This window comes from Nymphaea colorata, chromosome 1 (assembly GCF_008831285.2).
Source record: "Nymphaea colorata isolate Beijing-Zhang1983 chromosome 1, ASM883128v2, whole genome shotgun sequence".
Classification (NCBI taxonomy): Eukaryota; Viridiplantae; Streptophyta; class Magnoliopsida; order Nymphaeales; family Nymphaeaceae; genus Nymphaea; species Nymphaea colorata.
This window is the reverse complement of record NC_045138.2, coordinates 19,253,105-19,273,129: the sequence shown is the minus strand read 5'-3', so window position 1 is coordinate 19,273,129 and position 20,025 is coordinate 19,253,105. Positions and strand designations below refer to the sequence as shown.

Genomic DNA, 20,025 nt, shown 5'->3' with positions numbered 1-20,025 from the left:
CGTGATCTTGTGATCAACCAGACAACCATTTTGATAATCGATACTGATCATGGTGTGAGTCAAAACTGAACTTGGTTTTCACATGTAACATTGAGAAACAAATTAAGTGGTGGATGATAGAATTGATGAGATGAATCGATAAGCTACCAAACTGGGTGCGAAATGGAAAACGACCTTGTTGCTCTAACTCCTGAAGTGGAGGAGCTCGTGGGAAAAGCGTGAGTGGGTGAAGGAGTGAAAAGTGAAAACAAGAGAAAGTGTGTGTGGTTTTAAATCGTGGGCAGTTAATAAGGAGTGGAGAAAATGGCGGAAGCTGAAAGAGTTGAAGCTGAGGAATCGTCGATCTACGAGTTGCTAAACTTACTCGTTAAGTTTATCAATTTTTTTTATTATTTTCTTTAAATGTTAGCTTTCTTTTTACTCAAATGAGTTGTTGAGAAGTTAACGCCAAAAGAGGAGAAGAAAGTTTCCTTCTTTCTCTCCCTCCCTCTCTCGCTCTTTATTCTCTCTCCTGCGGTCCTTGACTCTCTCTCACGCTGCCCTAGACGCAGCTTGCTTCTCTCTCTGCCGGAGTACTGCTGCTCCCTCTCTCTGCACTTTCCCTCGTTGGTGTGTTGCAGTCTACGGTCCCCTCTCTTCATTTTTCATTTTGCCATTACCAAAAGAGAGGAGATTGAGTGTGAATCGCGGGACAACGCCAACATTTGGTATCAAAGCCAAGGTTGTATGCCAAAGCTCCCTCGATTCAAGCCGATGTCGATCATCACAAACGAGGCAGCGCGGGAGATTGCCAGCGGGACGTTCCAATATCCGCTGCTCACGGCGACCAACTACACCGGTTGGGTGATTAGGGTCCAGGCCATGATGGAAGATCAAGGTGTTTGGGAGGCAGTCGAGCCGACGGCCGGTGTGGCTGTCGACACGAGGAAGGACAAGAAGGCGAGGTCGCATCTTCTCCAAGCCCTCCCAGAAGATCTCCTAATGCAAGTGGCGAAGAAGGCGACAGCGAAGGAGGTTTGGGATTGCCTCAAGACGAGGTTTGTCGGGGCAGATCGCGTGAGGAATGCACGCCTGCAGACGTTGAAGAGTGACTTTGACGCCATGAGGATGCAGGAAGGAGAGTCCTTGGATCAATATGCGGGCAGGCTCACTGGAATGTCCGTCAGGTATGCCAACTTAGGGGGAACCCTGAGTGATGCTGCCTTAGTCAAGAAGCTATTTGACACCGTTCCAAATCGGTTTCTTAGCGTAATCGCGGGCATAGAGCAGTTTTGCGACCTCGACACAATGTTGTTTGAAGAGGCTGTGGGACGACTCAAGACGTATGAAGAACGCTCTTGTCCCCGAGCATTCGGTACCGGTGGCAACGGCGACGCACAACTGCTTCTCACTCAGGCTGAGTGGGAGGCACGGCAGAAGAGAAGCGGCAGCGACCCGTCGTCGACCCGAAGGGAGACGGGTCACAGGGAAGGAGGAGTTCGCAGCCGGGGTGGTCGCGGGCGCGATAGAGGGCGCGGGAGAGGTGGACGAGGCGACTTCCCACTGAAGGACAGAGCAAGTGGCTCTGGAGGCGATGGTCGTGACAGGAGTCACATCCGTTGCTTCAATTGCAACGAATTGGGGCATTATGCGGACCGGTGCAAGGCTCCCAAAAAGAAGGAAGAGGCGCATCTCACACAAACTGACGACACCGAACCAACTCTGTTGCTTGCAGAGTTGGAAGAAGCAATGCCCGCTGCACCTGAGAAACAAGAATGGCAGGAACGACAGGAAGCCGTCCTGCTGAATGAAGAGCAAGTATGGCCTGAACTGCACGGGACCGAGCACGGTAAGGAAACTACCGACACCTGGTACCTGGATAACGGTGCCAACAACCACATGACCGGAGACAAGGTCAAGTTTCGGGAGTTGAACGAGGCAATCACCGGCAATGTGAAGTTCGGCGACGGCTCATCGGTGCAGATCATGGGTAAGAGTTCAATTCTTTTTAAATGCAAAAATGATGATCAATGGCTGCTCCAGAAAGTATATTATATTCCAAAGCTTCGCAGCAACATCGTGAGTCTCGGGCAACTCACTGAGGTGGGCCACAAGGTGGTTATGGATGAAGACAAACTAGAGGTATTTGTCAAAAATCCAGGGCAGTTGATCATGAAGGTGAGACGCACGCCAAATCGTCTCTATCGCATCGAGCTGCAGATTGCAAGGCCAGTGTGTCTCTTGGCAAACTTCGAGGATCCGGCATGGTTGTGGCATGCTCGTCTCGGCCACGTCAACTTTCAAGCATTGAAGATGCTTGTAAACAAGAAGATGGCAACCGGGGTACCGCCTATCTCTCATCCCGCTCAGTTATGCCGGGAGTGTTTGGTGGCGAAGCAGACGAGACAGTCGTTCCCGTCGGCAGCCATCTATCGAGCGAAGGAGCCACTCGAACTCTTGCACGCTAATCTTTGCGGCCCGATCACGCCACCCACCCCTGCCGGTAATAGCTATTTCTTACTAATAGTTGATGACTTCACTCGTTGGATGTGGTTGTGCGTGATCAGAACAAAAGACCAGGCATGCTCGGCGTTTATGAAGATCAAGCCGTTGGCTGAGAACGCGTGCGGGCATCGCGTCAAGACGCTTCGGACCGATCGTGGAGGCGAGTTCCTCTCTCTTGAGTTCGCCAATGTGTGTGAACAGGCGGGCATTGTGCGACACCTCACTGCGTCATACTCACCACAACAAAACGGTGTGGTGGAGATGAGGAACAGGACGGTGATGGCGATGGCAAGATCTCTCCTCAAGAGCATGAGCATGCTGAGAAGATTTTGGGGGGAGGCGGTACGACACGCAGTTTACTTGCTGAACCGCTTGCCTACGAAGGCCATGGGCGAGCGCACCCCGTATGAAGCTTGGAGTCATAGGAAGCCGGATCTTGCACATCTTCGATTGTTCGGCTGCACAGCGCATGCCATGGTGACAACACCACACCTCAAGAAGCTTGATGATCGCAGCCAGCCAATGGTGTATCTCGGCGTCGAGGATGGCTGCAAGGCACACAGATTATTCGTTCTGCGGCGTGGGAGAATCCATGTAAGTCGTGATTAAATTTGAAGAAAAATTAAAGTGGAGTTGGAACATGGATGCAGGAGGCAGTGATTCGTCGAATTTCACTATTGAGGATGAATCAAAAGTGGACAACTCAGTTGCAAGCGAACAAGCAGGAAGGTCGCTATCCATGGATCTAGGCTACCCTACTTCTTCATCGACATCGATGGGTGGCGAAGCAACGCCGGTGGTGACGCCGGCTCGGAGATTGCTGGCGGATGAAACTGCCGCAACCTCGGAGATGAAGGACAGTAATGACGGACCCGTTCGGTATAGACATATAGATGATATCATGCGAGACGCTCGGCATGTCGAGCTCGATGTTGAAGACGTCGAAGAAGAGGCCATGCTTGCGGCAATAGAGGAGCCATCGTGTTACCAAGAGGCAATGGGCCAACCGGCATGGGTGGATGCGATGGCCAAGGAGATTGAGTCCATTGAAAAAAATTCGACCTGGACGCTGACAACCCTACCGGTTGGAACCAAAGCAATCAGACTCAAATGAGTGTTCAAATTAAAGAAAAACTCAGACGGAGAGGTGATCAAGCACAAGGCCAGATTAGTCGCAAAAGGCTATGTTCAACGACAAGGGATCGACTTCGATGAGGTGTTTGCGCCAGTCGACAGGCTCGACACAGTGCGAGTCATCCTTGCCGTCGCAGCCAACCGTGGGTGGCAAGTTCATCACCTCGACGTCAAATCAGCATTCCTCAATGGCGAACTTGAGGAGGAGGTCTATGTAACTCAGCCAGAAGGTTTCACGGTGAAGAACAAGGAGCATATGGTGCTCAAACTAAGCAAGGCATTGTACGGCCTCCGACAAGCACCTCGTGTTTGGAACACGCAGCTGGATAGAAGCCTGAAGCACCTTGGGTTCTCAAAGTGCGCGCTTGAACAAGCCATGTATACGAGGGGAAAAGACCGCACTGGTATCATCGTCGAAGTTTATGTTGATGATCTAATTGTAACAGGGGAGGATTCGGAGGCAATCGCATCATTCAAGCAGCAGATGATGGCTGAGTTCGAGATGAGCGACCTCGGCCTGCTCACCTATTACCTTGGGATTGAGGTGGAACAAGGTGAAGACGGTATCTGGATCAAACAAGCAACCTATGCCAAAAAGGTACTAATTCAATTTGGCATGTTTGATTGCAATCCTACTAAAATTCCTATGGAACCAAGGTCACAGTTGAACAAGGATCCCGAAGGACAACCGGTGGATGCAACTGAGTATCGACGATTCATCGGATGTCTAAGGTATCTTGTCCACACAAGGCCAGATCTTTTGTATGCTGTCGGTGTAGCTAGTAGATTCATGGAGAGACCGACAGTGATGCACCACAAAGCAGTGAAGCAGATTTTGCGTTATTTAAAAGGCACAATCAACTTCGGTCTTGTATACACCAGAGGAAAAGGAGAAGAAGTGATTGTCGGGTTCACGGATAGTGACCTGGCGGGCGACGTCGATGATCGAAAAAGCATCGGAGGCATGGCATTCTATGTAAATGAAAGCCTAGTCTCATGGAACTCGCAAAAGCAGAAGACCGTTGCTCTGTCTTCATGCGAGGCTGAGTTCATGGCAGCAACTGCGGCGGCATGTCAAGCACTTTGGCTTAGAGGACTCTTGGACGAACTGATTGGGAGAGAGCCGCAAGTGGTAAAGTTGTATGTGGACAACAAGTCCGCAATCGCACTGATGAAGAACCCAGTTTTTCATGGACGTAGTAAACACATTGATACAAAGTTCCATTTCATTCGGGAATGTGTCGAAAGAGGACATATTATTGTGGATTTTGTACGCACAGATGAACAACGAGCGGATCTTATGACAAAAGCATTACCAACGGCAAAGTTGGCAACAATGCGACACGTACTTGGTGTTCGAGAGCTCGGGCCACATCAGGATTAGGGGGGAGATTGTTGCTCTAACTCCTGAAGTGGAGGAGCTCGTGGGAAAAGCGTGAGTGCGTGAAGGAGTGAAAAGTGGAAACAAGAGAAAGTGTGTGCGGTTTCAAATAGTGGGCAGTTAATAAGGAGTGGAGAAAATGGCGGAAGCTGAAAAAGTTGAAGCGGAGGGATCGTGAGAAAGCACGATCTACTAGTTGCTAAACTTACTCGTTAAGTTTATCAGTTTTTTTTATTATTTTCTTTAAATGTTAGCTTTCTTTTTACTGAAATGAGTTATTGAGAAGTTAACGCCAAAAGAGGAGAAGAAAGTTTCCTTCTTTCTCTCCCTCCCTCTCTCGTTCTTTATTCTCTCTCTCCTGCCGTCCTTGACTCTCTCTCACGCTGCCCTAGACGCAGCTTGCTTCTCTCTCTGCCCGAGTACTGCTGCTCCCTCTCCTTTCCCTCGTTGGTGTGTGCAGTCTACGGTCCCCTCTCTTCATTTTGCCATTACCAAAAGAGAGGAGATTGAGTGTGAATCGCGGGAGAACGCCAACAGACCTAACTCCCCACACAGTTCTTGCTTTCAAATCATGGTTTCGACCTGGGGTGGAGGGGAGGCGGAGGGAGGGGACCGTGGGCCTGGCTTGAAGAAAATGCTAGCTTCGCCCCTGGTTTCTGCACTAAAGACACAGGCAACTAGATCTCTAGATAGATGCAAATGCATGATTGAGCCTTTGATTAGTATCTCTCTTTTGTCCACTAAAATGTTCCCCTTGAACAATATTATTGCTTTCCAAGTTGCTGTTGGACATGATTGAAGTGCAATATTATGCGTGTTAGCAAGAGTTGAGTATCACTATCTCTAAAGATACTTATGAGCTCCCAATTCTTGTGGTTGCCCATGATTATGTTACATCAACCCCTCATCCGACCTCAACCATTGTCGGCATCACAAAACAAAGCTCCGTATCTTTAACAAGATGGCAAGGCGGATACGATTGATAGCAGTCCTGTTTTTTTTTTTTTTTTTTTTTTTTTTTTTTTTTTTTTTTTTTTTTTTAACACGGCGATTAGGCCTGAGCATCGGGGCCCGATGCTTGGCTCGGTCGGAAAACGTGCTGAATCTAACCGGCCTGCGAGACACTTTGTCCCTCACCTATGTTCTTATCTGTTTGGGATTTGGACATGGTTGGCAACTGATGAATTGGAACACTCAAAGTTATCTTTTGGGATGCTCCTCAGTCGTTGCCTGTTATGATGAGAAGAATAAAATCATTACTTTTTTGTGATCTCACTAAGAAAATCTCTGTGGTGGCTGGTAGGGAAACAAACTGAAACAAATTGACATCTGATTGTTGGCACGAACGACTTCTGCCGCGGGAACAAGTGGCTTCTGAGTCAAAGGCTCGGGATCACCACAAGATCCAAAATCAGATCTGGATTCAAATCCGATGTTCGGGTACGGGTCGGGGGAGTCTTCGCTAAACCTTGTCGTGGTTGGGCGTTGTGCCTTCATCAGGACGTGCGATCGCTGGGAAGGTACTGGATATGGACTGGACCCGTGATGTTTCGCTGTTATTGCTCCCTCAATTTAAAAGGCAGTAATCGGGCAGGACTTCTTCTAGGCCTTGTCACTCGGCCAAACCTACTCGTTTAGGTACTTGGTACTCAGAAGCCCCGTCATAATTATTTAAAATTAAATCAATGATTGTTATTGAAGGTAATAATTTTTTTATAGAGAATGTTGAATTAACTAATGTCGAAATATCATTTCTTTAAATTTTTATATAAAACAAGTCAATTTTTTTTTAAATTTAAATATACATTTAGAAAACAAAAAATTTATCTGGACCAAACGACCGTACCTCGCTCCCACTAGCCCCCTTTCTTTGACTGCAACTCTTTATTGTTCAGCAGCCTCTTCTTTTTCTTCTTCTCCTTTTCTTTTCTTCCCACCACAACTTCTTCTTCTCACTGGTTGTCTTCTCCCTTCTGGAGTGTCAGAGGAGTCTCTCTTCTTCCCACTCGTTGTCTTTTCCCTTCTGGCAGTGTCAGAAGAATCTCTCTGTCTCTCCTCTTCCCTCTCGTCCCCTTTTTGCCTGCGTATAGGCACCGGAAAGCAAGCTGACCGATCCTGCTACTTAATTGGTAAACTTGTGAGCCGTTCGTCTATTTTACTCCCTCCGCAAGCCAGTGGATCCCATTCCTGAACCCCCTTTTCATTTTCAGAAAAGAAATGGCCGGCGGCTGCCCCTCCTCTTGCCGGCCCTCCCGTCGCTCACCCTCCTGCGAGAGGCTGAGTGTTGTCCATTATTTTCAGATTCTCAAAACAAAAAAATTTAAACGTTTTCTTTATATCTTCTGCAGCGAAAATGGGGAAGAACGAGGAACTGGCGACGGCGACGGCGACGACGACGGCGACGGCGACGACGACGGCGGCGGCGACCGCGACGATGGCTGCGGCGACGGCGACAGCGATGGCGATTCTGCTGCTGCTTATGTCCATGATAGCCGGCATCTTCCTCATAAACGACCTCGCAAGCTGGGCGGCTGCACCGGTGGATCCCCACTTTTTCCTCCTGGAAGATCTCCAGGTATTGCTGATCCTTCTTGGGATCCTAATAGCCTGGATTGCCTCGCTGCTCGTTGTCATACTAGCCGATGCGCTCACGGAAACGTCGATCAAGACCTTCCTCCTGATCTCCACCCTTTCTCTTGTCCCTGCTCTCGTGACATTGACGATTTCGATGACCGGAACAACGCCCATCCTGCGTCGGACGTCATAGTCGTGCAATCTAACTTGCGGTTCCGGCCGGTCTTCTCCCTGTGGGCTCGTCCAGCATAGAACAACATCATGTTATTTTATATGGGACGAGGAGGCAATGTATTGATGAAGCAATTCTGAAAAAAAAGCTCATTTTCAGGTCAGATTCAGAGTCTGTTATTGTCATTGCAGTAATAGAAATGGTTAGAAGGAATATGTACAGTGTGCCAAAGTGTGAATCTTGTAGGTATATCTGTATTTCTCTATTTTTTTTGTTTCTAGTGTTCATTTGTAACATAATTGTTGACATAGCCACCATTCGAGTAATGAGAGAATGAGCTTTTCTCATCCAATTTTTGCTCTGCTCCGTATTCTTGAGCACATACTCTGTTTCCACAATTTTTTAAGTTGTGTCAGTATTCCACTGGTGAATACCCCAAATTCTTCGTCTGCGTCTCATCACCGCCCTACATGTAGGGCCGTATAGGGCTGTCGTTGTTTTGAGACGAGCAAGTGTTGCTGTCATCCCGTACAAGTTGCCTATTTTCTATGAGGTTATATCATGGTAGGGTCCGTGTGTGAAAGCAGGAAAAAGTTTTCCTGATAAGGACGCTTGTCTGCTTCATGTGGACACTTACATCTTTAAGTTAAGTCTCTTTCCCAGGTTACATGGTCTGTTGACCACAAATGTGGCCGTCACTAACCGGCCAGTCCATGCCTGCATGGTTGGTTGTTGCTTCTGCTTTCACGAGCCCACACTTTACACATGTTTGATGAAATAAGGCAAGAAGATAAATAAAAAAGACCCTGTGGTAGCTGCTGGTTGACAGCCACAGACTTTTAAAAGAAATCAGTCTTCGCTCTTCACGGATTACATAAGGGAGAGAAGAGTGTAAGAGACTCTCCACTATATATATATATATATATATATATATATATATAAAAGCCACTGAAGAGTGTAAGCTCAGTTTCTGTTTTAAATAGTTTTAAATTGTCGGGTCGAAGGAAAGCCACTATGATTAAGTTGAAAATAACACCCAAGGCGCCAAAAAGGCGTGGAAAACAAGCCATGTACGTTATAAGAATGGAAGGTTCGGTAAGGTGAGAAATTATGGGCGTCAAAGCTTTTTTTTTTTGTTTATTTCTATTTTCAAAAGTCTACGTGGGTCCAAATCAACATTCTTGAAGAATATTATTATGAACTGTTAATATGGAAGTGTATATAAAATTCGAGTCAATGGATTGCATTCACAAGAAAAAGTGTTTCAATACCAGATCGGCTGGAAGCCTTCAAAAGAGTCCTTTCCTTCTTACGTAGTGCTTACGTAGGCACAATACGCTGCGCGCGTGGTTTGCCTCGTGTAAAATAAAGGTTAACGCCTGGAAGAGATTAAATATAAAAAAACGAAAGAAAAAACACGTAGATGGTTAGATGACTTCATGTTGAATCTCAATATCAAGTCCATCATCTCATCGGGAACCAGCGCCCAAGGTATTATCCGAGAAGCTCGTCAGATCTACAGTTTGTCATAAATGTCGGTTGGGCTCAATAGCGGACCCCATGTTCATGTACCGGCTTTAGTTTTCGTTTTTCTTTTCATAAAATTAAAAATTATAGGCATTTTTATCACGCATGAAAGAAACCCAACTGCTCACGCATGAAAGAAACTCAACTTCAGATGCTTAGATGACTTCGTGTTGAATATCTCCATCACATCGGGGACCAAGCCCACTAGGTCGTTAGATCTACAATTTGTCAATAATGACGGCTGGGCTTCAGCTTTAGGTGTTTAAAACACATAAATGGTTGGAAGACTTCCTGTTGAATCTAATATCAAGTCCATCATCTCATTGGGACCCGACTCATGGTATTCCCGGAGAAGCTCGTTAGATCTACAGTTTGTCAAGAATGTCGGCTGGGCTTCAGTTTGAGGTATTGACAACACTGGATGCTTAGATGACTTCGTGTTGAATCTCAATAGCAAGTCCATCATCTCATTGGGGACCAAGCCCACTAGGTTGTTAGATCTACAATTTGTCAAGAATGTCGGTTGGGCTGGTCTGTTTGGTAGGAGGGAAAGGGTCTGTTTGGTAGGAGGGAAATGGATGGAAAGGAAGGAAAATGAAAGGAAAGGGAAATGAATGAAATGAAAAGAAGTGATTAAAAAACTTGTTTGAATACAAATGAAAGAAAAGAAAATGTTAATACTTTACAATAATACTCCTAACAGTCAAAATGTTTAAAAAATTAAGAACGTGAAGGAAGGGGTATTGTGGGCAGTCAACACTTTTGCTCCTCTCTCCCTTTCCTTTCCTTCCCAATCCGTTCGATTTGGGTGTGATTGCATTTACACTACACAATCTTTTTCTTTCCCTCCTTTCTCTTTCCTTCCGCTCCCAACCAAACACACTTTGCCCATTTCCCTCCTCTTTAGTTAGCCAACCAAACAAAGGAGGGATTGCTCAATCCCTCCCTTTCCTTCTCTTTCCCTTCAACCAAACAGGCCCTTAAGTAGTTACAAGACAAGAACGATTTGTACTAGACAATGGCGCACCGAGGTAGCAACAGTACAGGGCAATGGCGGAAGACGGGTTTTGAATACCGGGATCTTGCAGAAGGAGGATGGAAAACCGGAAACCGGACTAAACCCCCGTTAGGAAACCGGAGTTGCTTTCTCTACGACGAAATCGATGACAGCACGATCAACTTGCCCTTTGTTTTCAATGAATTTCTCATTTCGTCTTACCCTAGGAGAGGCATATAGGAAGCTGGCTTCTATGCGGCTATCGTGAGCTAATTAGCCCTTTACAAAGTGTGTAGTGGCAGCTTCATTTCGCGTGCTGCCAATGTTACTCGAGATTCCTGCAACTTTTTGCCATCGCAACCTTTAAATTAAAATATTTCAAAATCATATGCACCCTGAATACATAAAGAACAAAAAAACAATAATTTTATAAGCAGAATCTGAACTACTTTCTTCTTTTTTAGGAATAAAAAAGGAAAATCAATTTCTAAACCTCATTCATGCAAGAAAGAGTTGAGCTGATGTTTAAACCCATGAAGAAACAGTAAGTTCAAAAAATAAAAAAAATATTATTTTTTATTTTTTATATTTTTGTAAAAAACTACTTTTCACTGCAATAGCATGTCTACAAGTATATATATGTTTGTGCGTGTGTGTTTTTCTTCTTTTTATTACTTGAAAACTCTAAGCTATGCAAAGACAAAGACTAATGGGAAAACCCCTGTGCACAGGAAAAAAGAAAGTCTAATATACAATTCTTTAAAAAAAAAATCAAAAATGCCTCAAATTCATCCCCAAAAACCCACCCCACCCATCAGGCATTTCGTCAAACACCTTTCTTGCACTCTAGACTCTGCATGTTTAGCATACCAAGGGAGCAGAGAATTTGCACCGATGCGCTTAACGTACACAATGATTCGAAGCCAGTCGCCTAGATGCACCTGAGTGACGTAACTCATCGAAAGAATTTTTGCTATGACTATGAGCGGATATTTGCTTTTATTCTCGATCACATACTTTCTCTTTTCACGGTGACTTGTTCTGTTGACTGGTTTGAGCCTGCGATTCCAGCCTTTGTTTGAAAACAGAGTGGACGATGGTCTATGAAACTTGGTGGCTTCTGCTCATTTGATCAAGAGTTCCATTTCAGCCTCGTCACTACCAGTAACAGCTCTTTCTACTTCATCACAGAGGCGGCTGTGGTCTTTCTTCCTCTACACCGCAGCCACCCATCTGCTTAATCCTTTCTTCATTGTAATGATACGGAATTCACTTCTTCCCTCTTCAGGGATGTGCTTCATACTGCAGATGATATTGAACTGACAGCACCGCTTGGAATTTCTGATCTGCAGTTATATCCTTGGGCTGCCTCCGCGATGGTATTCTCGACACTCCCAGCAACGAAGAAGTACTCATCTCAAACAACTTAGTTTGAAATAATTCCACCATGTCACTTATCCTCCCATAGCTTTGCCTTCTCGCCATTTCCAACACGCCATTGCATCTCTCCTTCCTTTTGATTCAATATCCATATGCCCATGAATGCAGGTCCATGTTCTTGCCATGTTCTTGCTCATTCTCTTGTTGTATTTCTTCCTAAGAGCCCATTACAGTTTCATAAAGGACTATCATTGCAACTGTCCTAATAAATAAAAGCCTATCTGAATATGGTTCCTTTGTCGGAGATCATACTTCTAAGCCAACAATGTGGAAAACAACAGGCTTATCTGGTTACGAACGTGGCTAGATGCTCAACTTCTCGGCTCTGGAGACCAAAAGTGAAGTTCTACAGCTCAAGACCCTCAAATTAGGCATCTAATTAATGAAGTATGTTACATAAATTAGGCATCAAATTCGGCTTTATTCTATATGTAGATGTATTTGCATATAAGAATCTTATAAAAATCGTATGATGAAGTACCACAGATCTACTTATCAAATTACAAGCTTCAACTGAGATTAAAGATTTAATAGACTTGGAATGTCAGAGCAGCTCACTTCCAGTGTGAGTATTTGACTATATCTATAGATTTGCAGTCGGTGCTTTTAATTGAGAACTCTCAAACTCTCCAACAGATGGGAGTTGTCGCTTTGTTTTATATTGTCGTAAAAAGAGAAAGAGTTCGGGAAAAATTTTAAAAAAAGTTTTATTAGCATCCGTTTTACGGAATTTCCATTTAAAAATTAGAAAAAAAGAATGATATTTGAGCTGCATTGGTTGTTGTCCATGCACAACATAGAAGCCTTCTTAATTCTTATAACTTTAAGTCACCACCAATATAATCTACATTTTGAAAATCTCGTGCACTTATTATGAAATTTTGAAGAAGAATAATGTACTATGGAAGATTTTCAACATAACCCCGAACTTGAAAAGTCCATGGAAGTCATGATATCTTTTGCAGCATTAACAAGAACTTCGCATTCGCGATGTGTTATACACACACTGTAACAATATTTTATATTATCGGATAGATTTTTGCATTTGAATTTTTTGATATTTTTCCGGCATTTAACCAAGGACGACAGAAGCTTCTAGTTTAACACAACTTGATCATGAGATCTGTAGATATATCCCAAAATTATTTCCTGCATTTCTGAAAACATAACCCTGCAAAATGAAAACCTGAATGTGATTAAAAAAAGTACGGAGAACAATTCAAAAGTCCTCAATTTTAAATGTCAGTTTCTAAGGACTGGAAGCTTGAACATGAAATTTTTGGCTCATGAAACTGTTCCTCACATCCCCAGTTAAAAAAAAATTATTATGGACAGAAAACATAATTTTTTGCAAGAAAAAAATAACTGGAAGAAGATACAAACGATGATCTTCCCTCAAAAGGGTTGATTATGTAGAACCATTTTCTAACCTCCCAAACTGCGCCTAAACATTAATTTGAGAACCGAAAAGATAAGATCTAGAAGGGAAGGATCAAAGAAATCGAGCGAGAAGCCAAGACTTACGAATCAGAGGCTCGAAATGGGACGACCGCTACATGAATGTTCAATTAGCCACATCATACGCCATATCAAAACTTGCCATTGAAATGAGAAAAAAAGTGCCCACTACGTGAAGACCAAGCCTCAAGAACAAAGTGGCAACTTCCGAAAACCCTAATGCCCAAACAAGAAAACGAGATCGGAAACAATAATATGCGATTGATGGAAATACCTAAAGAAGCGAGCATGTTTCAGCGGGTGTTGGAGACAGAGGTGACGATGGACTCGAAGCCCTCGACACTAACAAGCTTCGCAATGCCTTCCTTCATCACCGAACAATCCATTCAGGACTTGGCAATTTCAGATGGGAAAGAAATGACGAAATCAGAGTCGCTAAATCGGCCCAGCATGGTGACATTGGTACCATGGCAGAGACGACAAAACCGAGTCCTGTTTGAATTTAGTCTGTTGTCATTCCCTTTTAATTGAACCGTTCTACGGTGGTCTCCGGCGTGTCTCTCTCCCTCTTTGTTGATAATCTTGACGGTTCACTTTAACGGCCTGTTTGGTTGAACGAAACCTGTTTGGTTGAACGGAAAGAGAGAAATTGAGTAACCGCTGTTGAAGTGTGGAAAATGAAAGGATAGATTAGTGTAAATTTAATCCCTCTCAAATCGAACGAATTGAAAGGGAATCGGACGAATTGAAAGGAAAGGAAAAGGAAAGGAAGATGAAAAGTTCTTTTTGCCCATAATACCCATTAAGACCCACTTCTAGAAGAAAAAACGAAAAAGATTTTAGTCTTTCCTTTCATTTCAAATAAGTTTTTTAATCACTTCTTTACTTTTATTTTCATTCTATCATTTTTCCTTTCCTTTCCGTCCATTCCTTTCCCTCCAACCAAACACTAGCTTTTCCGAATTCATCAACCGAACATTGTGAACGCACAAGCTTGTGCTGGTGACGGTGGTGAGGAAGCACCGACTGCGACAGGTAACGAGACTGTCCATTGGCGGCCTGAAAAAACAGAGCAACGATTTCACTTGAACCAATTTTTGGTTTGCCTTTAGATTAGCTCGAATATGAGAGACCGCCGTGGATCTTAGATCTGCAGTTGTGAAGTTTGGCTTTTTAATAACATAGTTTTACACTACATCACGGATTTAAAATCTATGTTAGATGTGACTGCTGAAATCTACAGTTTTATCGGGTCGATCTAAAATCCCTTCAGATCTGAGATCTATGAAAAATCAAACGCAACTTAACGACCACTAACTTCAATAATGAAAAATGAGACTCCGGCAAGTATTGTTAGATACTAATAAGAAAATTGCCAATTAGAATATAACTACATAATTCAGAATGAGATTCTGGCAAGTATTGTTAGATGCTAATAAGAAAATATCCAGTTAGAATATAACTACATAATTCAGAATGTAAATACTAAACAATGAACTTGATGGCGCATGTTTGAAGCGTTGTGAAAAAGGGGCAAGAACTTCCACCGAGAGTTGGATCCAGACCCAGATATGAGTATTAAGCGTTAACCATTTTTATAAGTCTCTTAAAATTATTCACAATTAACCCCCTTAAAGCATGCACTTATGTGAGTGTGGGACTTCAAGCTTAAGTGTTAAACCTAATCTGATACAAAATGTTATGACTTGATTTGACAAATCTCAACCCACTCAGTAATTTTATCATAAAAGATATTACAAACAAAGACAACCAATCACTTAATAAACCCTATTTATAAATCCCACAAGATTTTCACAATACAGTCCAAACCTAGTCCAGCCCTAACAACCCAATCAAACACTAGACAATTCCAAGAAAACTGAGCTGAAATAAGATGAATGGAACTCAAAGCCAAATAATTGTCCACTGCCGTGGCAGCTCTAGCTTTCCTATATAGAAGTTTAACCGGCTTGGCTTTAAAGAAGCCACCAAGTGGTAAGGGTTTTACTTGGTTGTGTGAAAATTAGTTTTGCATGCACCTTGACAATTCAATTAATTCCTTCATACGGATGGACAGAAATTTGCCTAGAGTTTGAAATTTTGATTCATGATATCAAGAAGAAGGAGATAATGTGGGATGCTTTCAATTAGAAGGAGGAGGAAGGCCGAAACAACCCCAACCATGCTAGAGGTTCTTTGTCCCAATAATATTAATAAAAAAAAATAGGATAGATAGAGTAAAGCAGACTATACAAAAATTTCTTTGCAAAGATGGGTTAGCTTTACCAAACACAAACCGCTGGGCGAAATCAGCAAATTTTGGAATGCATTCTGATATCAAATGTTTTGATTTGATTTGGTAGCAACTCACTTCTAAAAGTTTCAGTCCTAAAAATTATAGGAATCAACACAACTAATCACTTAATAACCATTTTCATAAGTTTCTCAAGATTCTTCACAACATTAGACACAAGACTAAACTTTTATGATATTACCGTCCAGAGCTTATAAGCCCAACCAAACTGGAGCAAGTTCTTAAGGAACTTTGCCGAAAGAAAATGGAAGGAAATCAAAACCAAATAATTGTCCATAGCCATGGCAGCTCTGGCCTTCCTACAAAGCAGACTAACCGGCTTTGCTTTAAACCAAGCGCGGAGATTGCACTTGGTTGTGGGAATTGGTTTTGCATGCTCAGAAACTATAGACGTAGACGGAGGTCCGCAAGACACGACCACTAAGACACCCAATGAAGTGGTTGGATTACACGCAGACGGTGCTAGAGTTCAATCTAGACATCGTTGGACGCATATAGCAGTCAGAAGTATGGCAGCATGGTTCCTCCCCACAATGCATGACCACATACGAAGAAGGCACGGAACGACAACCAAAATTAAGATGACCCGGCTGGCTGATGAAATTGGGGACAAGGTTGCCCTGCAAGCCAGAAATCGCCAAAGCCAGGACCACAGAGGCAAGAGAGACGGTTGAGATCGAAATGCAGGCCTTGACTGTCGTTTCCGTCAGCCGATCCCCTAAAAAGACCACGACCGCCGAGGCAACCCACGCAACTTGGACGCCAAGAAGGATCAGCGTGAAGTACCGGAAAAATTGAGGATCTGTCATTGCTGCAGCGCTGTTTTGGAGGTCGTTTAGAAGGAACATGCCGGCTGCCGTGGACAATATTAACAGAAGCATTGCCAGTGTCTTCTCCGCCATCGCTGCTGCCAAATAACTAGAAGTTATCTTATGCGACAAAAAGATGCTCGGTAACACTGGTAAAGAGACACGCTAGATCTTGCCACCTTGGAAACACTGATCAAGGAGTGCCTCCTTGGAAACACTGATCAAGGGCAGCCCAACTGGGTTCTGCTTCTCCATTTTGTTGTCTGTACACTGTTGTTCGTAGATTTTTTCTCTGATTAAGGAAGGAGAATCCCTCAGCCCATTTTCATCGAAAATCGAAAGGACACACCGACTGGGGAGGAGGCGAAAGAGGGGAGAGGACGGAACTTCGATCATGAGCTGGTTTATGTGTTTATGTGAAAACCAATTTCTTTAACGAAAGCCTGCTTCATGTGTTTGGATGCAACTGCCAAAAACCAAGTTTTCAGATTTTTGAAACGTGGTTTTCGTTTGGAAGAAAAAAAAAAAAAGAGTATTGCATCGTGCACTTAAAAGGGGCATATGGATGACACTCCTTAAAACCTAGTTACGAAGAAACCTGGTTTTCTAAACCCAGTTTTAAAAACCAGCTTTTCTGTTTGGATCACAATATCCAAACCATGTATTAACTTTTAAAATTTGGATGACAAAAACAAAGTTGTTGATGAAGCCAGAAGAAAGCACTTTCAGCTGAACATTGAGGACACTTAAATTACAGTTGGAACAAATACAACCATCATCCATAATACCATTCCAATAGTAGATCACAAAATTAGTACGCTCATGAACATCTGGTTCTTCTTGCTCTTACTTGGGCAGCCCATAACATAACCAGTACACTCCATGTATAAGCCTAGGGCAAGAGCCATGATAATGGAATATCAGGACTGGAAAATTTTCCTCCTGTTCCAACCAATCAAGAATGGAAGCGCCACTAGAGAGATGCTTAAGCCAAGCCTGCATAAGCATCGGAAATCAGTAAATACAAACAAAATGAAACTAGCCATTCAGATTCTAGACTATTGATGTGATTATCGTATGAAACCAATTCACTTGAGTGAGACAGAGGAGAGTGGAATTTCGTGTTAGCACTTGGATGCAATAACTTTCGCAAATAATTGAAATAGGTGGTAAATAGTCCAATTAATCTAGCAACAGGAACTCCATTATAGCAATAACAATTAAGACCTTGTCAGCAAGAACTTGTATCAAAAAGTATATCACTTTCGTCTAACAAGAAAATCAGGTGGTAAAATTGCTGAATTTTACATGCAGTTAGAAGTGTGTCGTGAGCCAACCCCAAAGAGCCATCATAACAAACATTAGACATTTAAGAATGAATTTCAGATCCAAGACCTGTTACAGACGACACACTGCTAATAACTTGAATATGAGATACAATACATCCAAACAATCCAGATTTAAAATAATTGCATGACTCCTAAGCAACTGTAGATGGCTTACGCTTCCTTGATTTTCCATCTACTCTTTGTCCATTCTCATCTGTAACTCTAGTTGTAAAACATAAAAATACCTCTGTCATATTAAGTCGAAAGATTCCTTGTTGTAGATCCACTGATTTTGTGCTATAAGAATAAAATCCAGTGCAGAAGAAGACATTCAACATCTTCATTTAAAGTTTATCTAATTTGATATTTCACAATACAGAAAGCCTACAAGGTAACTGTTAATTCCCTGCTAGAAGGTTCTAAATATCACCAACAAAGATCTCTTTGGTCGACCTAGAGTTTGAAGGTTTTTTTTTATCAAAAGTGTTTTCAGCTACATATGCAACTGAAAACAAATCCTAATTCATTAACAGAAAGAATCGTTAGCACCAAACAAATGAAGATTAGCATAGATTGAAGACTAGAATTCTTTTGGCATAGCATTTTTGACATATTAATGACCTTCCTGCTAATAACCACAAAACTATGGCAAAAGAAGTGAAGCATCAAAACCTCTACTTTGCGAGATTAAACGTAAACCACAAGTCAAATTAGCAACTTCTAATAAAAATCCTCTATAAGGAAGCAACATAGAACTCGTGTGTTGTCTAAGAAGTCTATGCTGGGTACACCATTATTAGAATATGACATTTTCTTGAGTCATAAGAAGACACGCCCAATCATCTAACGCATCAAAAGGTTCAACCAGATACTGATACCGAAACAACGGAAAGAACCTTTCATTATTCAGAGCCCAGAAGAGGAAATAATGATACCTCTATGAACTGGGAACCGCAATCGATATATACTAGTCAAAAAACCTCAACTGAGATTAAAATCCTAAACTGTAAGAAGAAAAAAACAACACATATAATTCAAAAGAAGAGAAATAAAAGAAAAAAGAAAGCAGACAATTTTGTACAAAATTCTGCACTACAAGAAGCCAAGAATCCAAAGCCTAAGAATCTCCACTGATCAACATATAAGAAGCACCAAATCATAATAACCTCAAAACAAAGAAAAGAGAGGCTAGAAGAAACTGCCGTGAAGATTGGGGCACTTTCGTGGTACCTCAAACTTTTGAGGCATAATCACTGGACAATTACAATGGGTGCCAAATGAACCCTAAAGGAACTCAATTGAAGAAAATCCCCAGGACAAAGTCTTCTTCAAAACGAGGGGAACAAAGAAAAGAGAACACTCGCCACTCACTGGCACGAAGAACTCGTCGTATGATCACCAACGCCATCGCCAACCAACGAAAAACAACAGAAGGACGTCCAAAAAACCCCAAGCACATCAAAAAAAAAAAAAAAAAAGGGAGACCTGTGCACGCGCCGGCGCTCTCCTCAAAGAACGGAGGAGCGGAGAGAAATGAAGCCTGCGTGGAGAACGAAATGGACGAAGGGAAAAGACAAGGAAAGAGAAGAACTGAAAGAAGATTAAAGTATAATGGTAATGTGAAGAAAATACCTATTTGCTCGTATTTATGGTAGAGGGAACAACCTCTACGGCTCTACCATCACTTTTTCTATTTTTCTAGAAGATGATGAGCCGGATTCAACACACGGGGTCTACCAAAATGGCTCGAATAAATAAGATACCGGCTGAGCTCGACGGTTGAAACTTGAGTTTGGGCTCGGTTCGATATTTAAAATCTGAGCTTGATTAAAAATTTAAAAATATTTTTTAAAATGTAAAATAATAATTTATAAAATATATTTTTAATAATAAAATATACATACATTATTAAATAAAAAATAATATAAAAATAAATCAAGTTTAATTGAGTTCCGTCGAGCCGATCAAAATTAACCCCATGCATTATCGAGCTGGCTTGAACAAGTTGGATTCTGAGATTGGAGCTGAAGCCCCATATACCGGATGCCCATTAAACACCGGGTCCCAAGCATTAAATACCAGTTCGTTTTTTCTTTTGTTTGTGTTGACACATTTTGCTTTTAATGAATTTTTATTTTATTGGCTCTTTTATATATATATATATATATATATATATATATATATATATATATAATATATATATATATATATATATATATATATATATATATATATATATATATATATATATATATATATATATATATATATATATATATATATATATAATGTTTTTTACTTGATTTTAGTAGTTTTACACCTTGCCCTTTGTTTTCAATGAATTTCTCATTTCGTCTTACTCTAGGAGAGGCATATAGGAAGCTGGCTTCTAAGCGGCTCTCGTGAA

General features: G+C 42.3%; 2 protein-coding genes across 6 annotated transcripts; one reads left to right on the top strand and one right to left on the bottom strand.

The window, feature by feature from the left end:
- Window positions 1-6,462: 6,462 nt before the first annotated feature.
- On the top strand, window positions 6,463-8,134 carry LOC116266146 (uncharacterized). 2 transcript variants are annotated; one of them, XR_004175277.2, is made up of 2 exons: window positions 6,463-7,128; window positions 7,348-8,134. XR_004175277.2 is itself a non-coding variant. In XM_031647253.2 (2 exons), exon 2 carries the CDS (start codon window positions 7,217-7,219, stop codon window positions 7,823-7,825), a length of 609 nt encoding a protein of 202 aa, XP_031503113.1. In that variant the 5' UTR covers window positions 6,818-7,128; window positions 7,210-7,216; the 3' UTR covers window positions 7,826-8,097. The 2 variants fall into 2 exon arrangements, 1 of the variants encoding a protein (XP_031503113.1); XM_031647253.2 differs by having other exon boundaries at window positions 6,818-7,128; window positions 7,210-8,097.
- A 7,464-nt stretch (window positions 8,135-15,598) lies between these two features.
- Window positions 15,599-19,384, bottom strand: LOC116249625 (uncharacterized). 4 transcript variants are annotated; one of them, XM_050076545.1, is made up of 3 exons: window positions 19,251-19,384; window positions 16,470-17,286; window positions 15,599-16,388 (listed from the first exon to the last, which is right to left on the bottom strand). In XM_050076545.1, exons 2-3 carry the CDS (start codon window positions 16,684-16,686, stop codon window positions 15,928-15,930), a joined length of 678 nt encoding a protein of 225 aa, XP_049932502.1. In that variant the 5' UTR covers window positions 16,687-17,286; window positions 19,251-19,384; the 3' UTR covers window positions 15,599-15,927. The 4 variants fall into 4 exon arrangements, with proteins under 4 accessions (XP_049932502.1, XP_031478652.1, XP_031478660.1 ...); XM_031622792.2 differs by lacking the exon at window positions 19,251-19,384 and adding an exon at window positions 19,104-19,231; XM_031622800.2 differs by lacking the exon at window positions 19,251-19,384 and adding an exon at window positions 18,990-19,225.
- Window positions 19,385-20,025: the final 641 nt, after the last annotated feature.

Excerpts from the sequence above, each read along its gene's own strand:
- LOC116266146 (XM_031647253.2), top strand. The coding sequence starts at position 7,217 with ATGGCCGGCGGCTGCCCCTCCTCTTGCCGGCCCTCCCGTCGCTCACCC.
- LOC116249625 (XM_050076545.1), bottom strand. The coding sequence starts at position 16,686 with ATGATCGAAGTTCCGTCCTCTCCCCTCTTTCGCCTCCTCCCCAGTCGG. Across the intron at positions 16,389-16,469 it reads CCTTGATCAGTGTTTCCAAG|CAGCGATGGCGGAGAAGACA; the intron begins GTGGCAAGATCT and ends GTTATTTGGCAG.